Genomic DNA, 6,000 nt, shown 5'->3' with positions numbered 1-6,000 from the left:
AATCCCACCGCCTTGGATGTTCTCCTCTTACTCTCGCTGCACACTCGCAATTTCACACCCCCTGAGCCTTGGACGGACCCCCTTTATATAGGGAAATCCACTAGGGGTATAATGGACCTTTCCATTATGTGTAGTGGGGAACATGGGCCATGTTCCCCACTATCCCCATTTCCAACATCAGCTTTCTTGACTCTTCTCCAAATTAAAAACATTAGTCGATTCTAAAAATTATCAAGATAAAATGACAACATGTCTTGCAAAAAAGAAGAGATCATTTAAGAGTTTTAACAGCTACTTTCAATGAGTGAAAAGACTAATTTTTCAAGATTATAATTGAGAAATTGAGTATTATCAACATGAGCAGAGAAATTGAGGAGACTATATGTCAGTCATTCTATTCCAGCAGAAAGAGATGTTAATAAATGCAGACATTCGAAAATAGACAGCAATTAAATCTATCTTTACACAAGATGAATGAAAGAAGAAAGACAAAATAAATATCTAGTAGTTGTAGAAGAAATTGTTAACAAGAAATTTGACTCAACGAAGCTTACTTACTAAGGAGAGATCTACTGCAATATAGATAGATTCCAACGTGGATAATCTCAACACTGAGCTTATAATAATGGCAGATAGAGGAAGAATATAATCATAAAGTTGAAGCCTTCCGTGAAGCTCTGTTTCTGAAGAAAAAACTCTCATATTGTTGTCACTTTTTTTCTAAAATTTTGTCCTTGTAAGTGGCTGAACATGAACAGGCTGAACATGAAGTTAGATTTTTGTTAAGGAATTGACTTGGTATCATCATGTGTGAAATTGTATCTTGTTCAACTTCAGAAATGCTTTTGTTGTTTTAAATGTTGCATTTCTCAATATTACAACTGAAAGCAACTATTCAATGAACTTACATTGTTTGAATAGCTACATGCGCAATTCCACTATGTTTAAAGATAATGTATGTGTTTGACCTTCTGAATTGCCTTTTGCACTCTCAACAATGGTTCTTCGTAAAGCATTGTTGGATCATCAAATTGGGAAGCCAAACTTGGTTCGCCCAGGAACGCTCGGAAAGTGTCCGCGACGGAATTAGACAGAGATTCGAGATTGTATCCACCTTCTAGGAAGAATACACAGCGTCCATGACACAGCTCCTTTGCAAGTTGCTTTATATTTGATGCTAGCATGTAGTAGGTTCCGGTTGTAAATTGCAATCCAGCCAATGGGTCCAAAGCATGTGCATCATAGCTGTACAGAAGAAAAAACATAGTATTTCTTTCTCTTTTTTGCTAGCGACATGTCCCATTTGCTAAGAGCTTTGCAGCTTCAATAAACTCAAGTTTTTAAAGCATCAAACAAGAAACCAGCCGCTGAAGAAAGTAACAATTATGTTAGCCCACAAAAGGTATATTTTGTAGTTAGCCAACTCATTTTAATTCAATGACTCAAAATGATCACCCACCTAGTTACGCCCCTTTCTAGTACTAGCCCATTGGTAGACTTCATTATTACTAATAAATAATTAGATGGAGCAACTAGTGATGATGCAGCGCATGGTATGTGATCCGGTGATAAGGAGGGGCCCCGGTTAGCAGGGTGATCAACGACATGGTGAAGGTCAAAGTCCAATCGGGCAACCCCCTCTCCCGCTCGGGAGGACGAGGGTTCGGGCGGATACCAGTACAGCTCGGCTCCATACCGAGCTTCCGACGCTCAGAACAGACGAAGTAGGCGCCGAGCGGCCAGCCCGCTCGGATGCACATCGGCGAAACATTGACGACAGAGCAAGCTACATTCGAACACAGCTCCGGCCTACATAACGTGGAACCAAGACAGTGGGATGTTCGCCGAGCGGTCATTCCACTCGGCCAGAGGACAAGGCCCGCCGAACGGTCAAGGGCTAGCCGAGCGTCCATCCTGCTCGGCCCACTAACAGACAAAAGGAGGATCAACCGATATCCTCATAGGGACTCGCGCTATCGACAAACGGCATGGTTGGCGGCATGGACAGGCAGAGGATCGTACGGTGGAAGATTCCACTGTCTTATCAGAGATATGCTCGGGTCGTTAAGGTATGGTGTCAGGGAGACTTTTCTGACACATCTCTTTAGAATATGCTTTGAGGAACGTGCATGCATCGGGGAGTGTGCACGCGCTCCCAGAGAGTCCTATATAAAGACCCCCAAATTTCGACGGAAGTATGCATAATCTCTACTGTAGCCACAGTTACTCTGTCATTTTGCTTCCTCGTTTCTTCTACATCGCCGGTGTTTGACTTGAGCGTTGGAGGGTCATCACTGGGAACCCGTCCCTGGCTCGACACTGACGTTGCTGTAGTTGCAGGCTTCATTGACGAGGAGTTCACCTCCAGTCATCAAGAGCGCCACGTCTCCAGCATCCATTGCCTCGACTCTCGGACAGGATCAAATTTGGCGTCGTCTGTGGGAAACACACCTGCATCCGAACCGGAAAAATGGAAGTTGGACGACTTCACACCGTGACGCTCACTCAAGAAGAGCTCAACGCGCTAATACAAGCGCAAGCGACAAAGATCGTCGAGCAACAGCAACAAAAGGCGGTAGCCGACTGACTAGCGTAACAGACAACATCGGCCTCTGGAGGACGAGCAGCTCACGACGACAGACCGGAGCAATATTCTATTTGGGGGTAAAATAGACTACCGACCGGCACGCATGGAGAAGCTCCACCTGCGCCTATTCTATTTCATCGGGCTCTTTTCCAAACGCCCTCAGAGATTGCGCAAGCAAATCAGGAGAAGGGATCTTCTGCAGATGAAGCGCCCGTTCGGGACGCAAGGAAAGGCAAGGTGCCCCGAGCCGACGCATCTCCCGATCGGATCAACCACCGGTTCTCCGAGGCAATACTACAAGACCCATTGCCGAGGCACTACGTTCCATTGGCAATCGGAGAATACAACAAATCGACCGATCCGGATGATAATTTGGGAAAGTTCGGCAACGCTGCTACACTTCACTAATACACAGATGGGGTGAAGTGTCGAGTCTTTCTCACAACACTTTCCGGCTCGGCCCAACGATGGTTCAAGAGGCTGTCGGACGGATCAATACAAAACTTCAAGGATTTTCGAACGGCTTTCGTCCACCATTTTGCAAGCAGCAAGCGCTACCAAAAGACGAGCGTCAGTCTGTTCTCTTTGAAGCAAGGGCCGAGAGAAACCCTTCGAGCATACATCCAACGCTTCAACCACGTAGCTATGGATATCCCCTCGGTCTCATCTGAGACCATGATGAATGCCTTCACCCAGGGGCTCATGGAGGGAGACTTCTTCCGATCGCTCATCAGGAAGCCGCCTCACGACTACAACCATATGCTCAAGAAGGATAATGAATACATAAACGTGAAGGAGGCCCAGGAAGCCAAAAGGAAGGAGGCGTCATCCGAGCCCACGGTGCCAACCGAACGAGGACCACCTAGCAGCCACCTACCACCAAGAGGGCCGAGAGCTGAAGGTCGACCGCACCAAGAAGCAAGGGCCCAGGCCGTGCAGCATGTGGCTTCCGATTGGCCAAAAACAGTGAAGGGCAAGGTATGGATGCCTATGTTTTATTCCTTCCACCAGTCAGCGTCACACAACACCCGGGACTATCGCGGGTTTACACCAATCGCCGAATCAGCACCAAGGGGCTATCGCCGCCGATCGCCTTCACCCGACCGACGACGCGGGCATCAAAGCGCCGGGTGACGAGAAGATGTCAGGCGGTCACCCGAGCGGCCACACCACCATCAACAGAGGAGTAATGACCATCCCCGAGCCTCACACGAGTGACACAGGCCTAGCGCCCGGGAGGAGGAAAACAGAAGCAATGCCGCTCGGGGAGAGATAAGCATCATCGCCGGTGGACCGACCAGCTGAGACTCCAATCAAGCCAGAAAATCATATGCTCGGCGTTTGGAAATTCACGTCGTGGGTTGTAGTCAGGAGAGGGCGAGCGGGCCCGAGATCAGCTTCGGACCCCGGGACCTCGAAGGAGTGGAAGTCCCTCACGACGACGCCCTCATCATCCGAGCGGTAATCGCCAATTATACAATTCACCGAATTTTTGTTGACACAGGGAGCTCGGTGAATATAATTTTCAAGAAGACTTTCGATCAGCTCCAGATCGACCGGGACGAGTTGCTGTCGATGACGACCCCACTATATGGGTTCACCGGCAACGAAGTTCTGCCGATCGACCAAGCCAAGTTAGTCATATCACTCGGGGAGGAGCCACTTAGAAGGACCAGATCCACGAACTTTATTGTGGTGGATGTCCCCTCAGCCTACAACGTCATTCTGGGCTGGTCAGCTCTCAACGAATTTCGAGTGTTAGTCTCAACATACTGCCAGAAGATCAAGTTCCCGGTAGAAGACCGGGTACGAGAGGTTAAAGGCGATCAATTGGCCGCTCAGCGCTGTTATGTCTGGATGGTCAAAACCGAACCCAGAAACGCTCGGAAGACACTCCGACTAGAGGTAAGCGCCATCACTGGAAAGCCCCTCACTCTAGTCTATGAAGAAAGGGAAGAAGTGTAGATCCACCCTTGCCGAGCGGAGGCAACGACTTTCATCGCGTCCGATCTGGGAGCTGAGCAGAAGGCCAAGCTGGTCGCTTGCCTCCAACAAAACCACGATGTATTCGTGTGGTCGACGCACGAGCTTCCCGGGATCTCGCCGAGCGTCGCACAGCACGAGCTTCACGTCCGACCAGACACTCGGCCGGTGAAGCAAAGAAAGAGGGACTTCAGCGCCGAACAAAATCTGATCATCCGAGCGGAGATAGAGAAGCTCTTGGAAGCCGATCACATACGTGAGGTTCAATTCCCGAGCTGGCTCACAAATGTAGTGCTGGTCTCAAAGCCGGCCAACAAGTGGTGCGTTTGCATCGACTTCGAGGACCTCAACAAGGCGTGCCCGAAGGACTTCTACCCGCTGCCCCGGATTGATCAGATGGTAGACTCCACTGCCGGGTGCGTGCTAATATGCATGCTGAATGCATATCAAGGGTACCACCAAGTGTCGCTCGCCTGAGAAGATCAAGAAAAGATCAGCTTCATCATGGCCGATGGAACCTACTGCTACAATGTCATGTCGTTTGGGCTAAAGAATGTTGGTTGATGAATAAGGTGTTTCAACGACAGATCGGTCATAACATGGAGGTATATGTCGACGTCATACTAATTAAATCTCTCCGAGCAGCTGACCTATGTGCAGATATCAAGGAGACCTGTCAAACGCTCAGGACGTACGGAATCAAGCTGAACCTAAGCAAGGTCCCTTCGGCGCAAAGAGCGGGCGATTCCTGGGTCACATCGTCACCGAACGGGGCATCGAGGCGAATCCCAGCAAAGTGAAAGCACTACAAGATATGCTAACGCCAAGGAATCTCAAGGAAGCCCAGCGTCTCACCGGGCGGATAACAGCACTATCTCGGTTCATCTCCAAGTCAGCCGACCAGAGCTTGCAGTTCTTCAAGATATTACGCCGAGTCGCCAAATTTCAATGGGACGAAGAATGCGACCGGGCGTTTGAAGAGTTGAAGGAATACCTCCATTCATTGCCTGTATTAGCTAAGCCAACTGTCGGCGAGCCACTCATAATTTATTTATCCTCAACCGAGCATGCGGTCGGCTCGGCGCTAGTTAGCCCGAACGACGAGGAACAACCGGTGTACTTCCTAAGTCATATATTGAAAGATACTGAATCCCGCTACACCGATCTCGAGAAACTGGCTTTTGCGTTGGTGCTCGCCGCTCGGAGGCTTCGCCCATACTTCCTAGCACATTCCATCATCGTGATGACCAACTGTCCTTTAGGGAGGGTCCTGCTCAATCCAGAAGCGTCCGGACGGCTAATCAAATGGACGACGGAGCTCAGCGAGTTCGACATCCAATACCAGCCCCGAACGACCATCAAAGCGCAATCCTTGGCGGATTTCGTCACTGATGTACAGAATCCCAAACCAGAAGCCGTTTGGAGAATCT

General features: G+C 49.2%; 1 protein-coding gene across 1 annotated transcript in view; it reads right to left on the bottom strand.

Moving 5' to 3' along the window:
• Positions 1-761: 761 nt before the first annotated feature.
• Positions 762-6,000, bottom strand: part of LOC122010405 (histone deacetylase 14-like) — a 36,499-nt gene continuing 31,260 nt past the window's right edge. Inside the window, exon 9 of the mRNA XM_042566931.1 lies at positions 762-1,245. Within this exon, the coding sequence (XP_042422865.1) occupies positions 945-1,245 (301 nt within the window). The 3' untranslated portion in view covers positions 762-944. The remainder of the gene's footprint in view (positions 1,246-6,000) is intronic.

This window comes from Zingiber officinale, chromosome 8A, assembly GCF_018446385.1.
Source record: "Zingiber officinale cultivar Zhangliang chromosome 8A, Zo_v1.1, whole genome shotgun sequence".
Taxonomy (NCBI): Eukaryota; Viridiplantae; Streptophyta; class Magnoliopsida; order Zingiberales; family Zingiberaceae; genus Zingiber; species Zingiber officinale.
The sequence above is the reverse complement of the archived record's forward strand: the minus strand, read 5'-3'. Positions and strand labels throughout refer to the sequence as shown.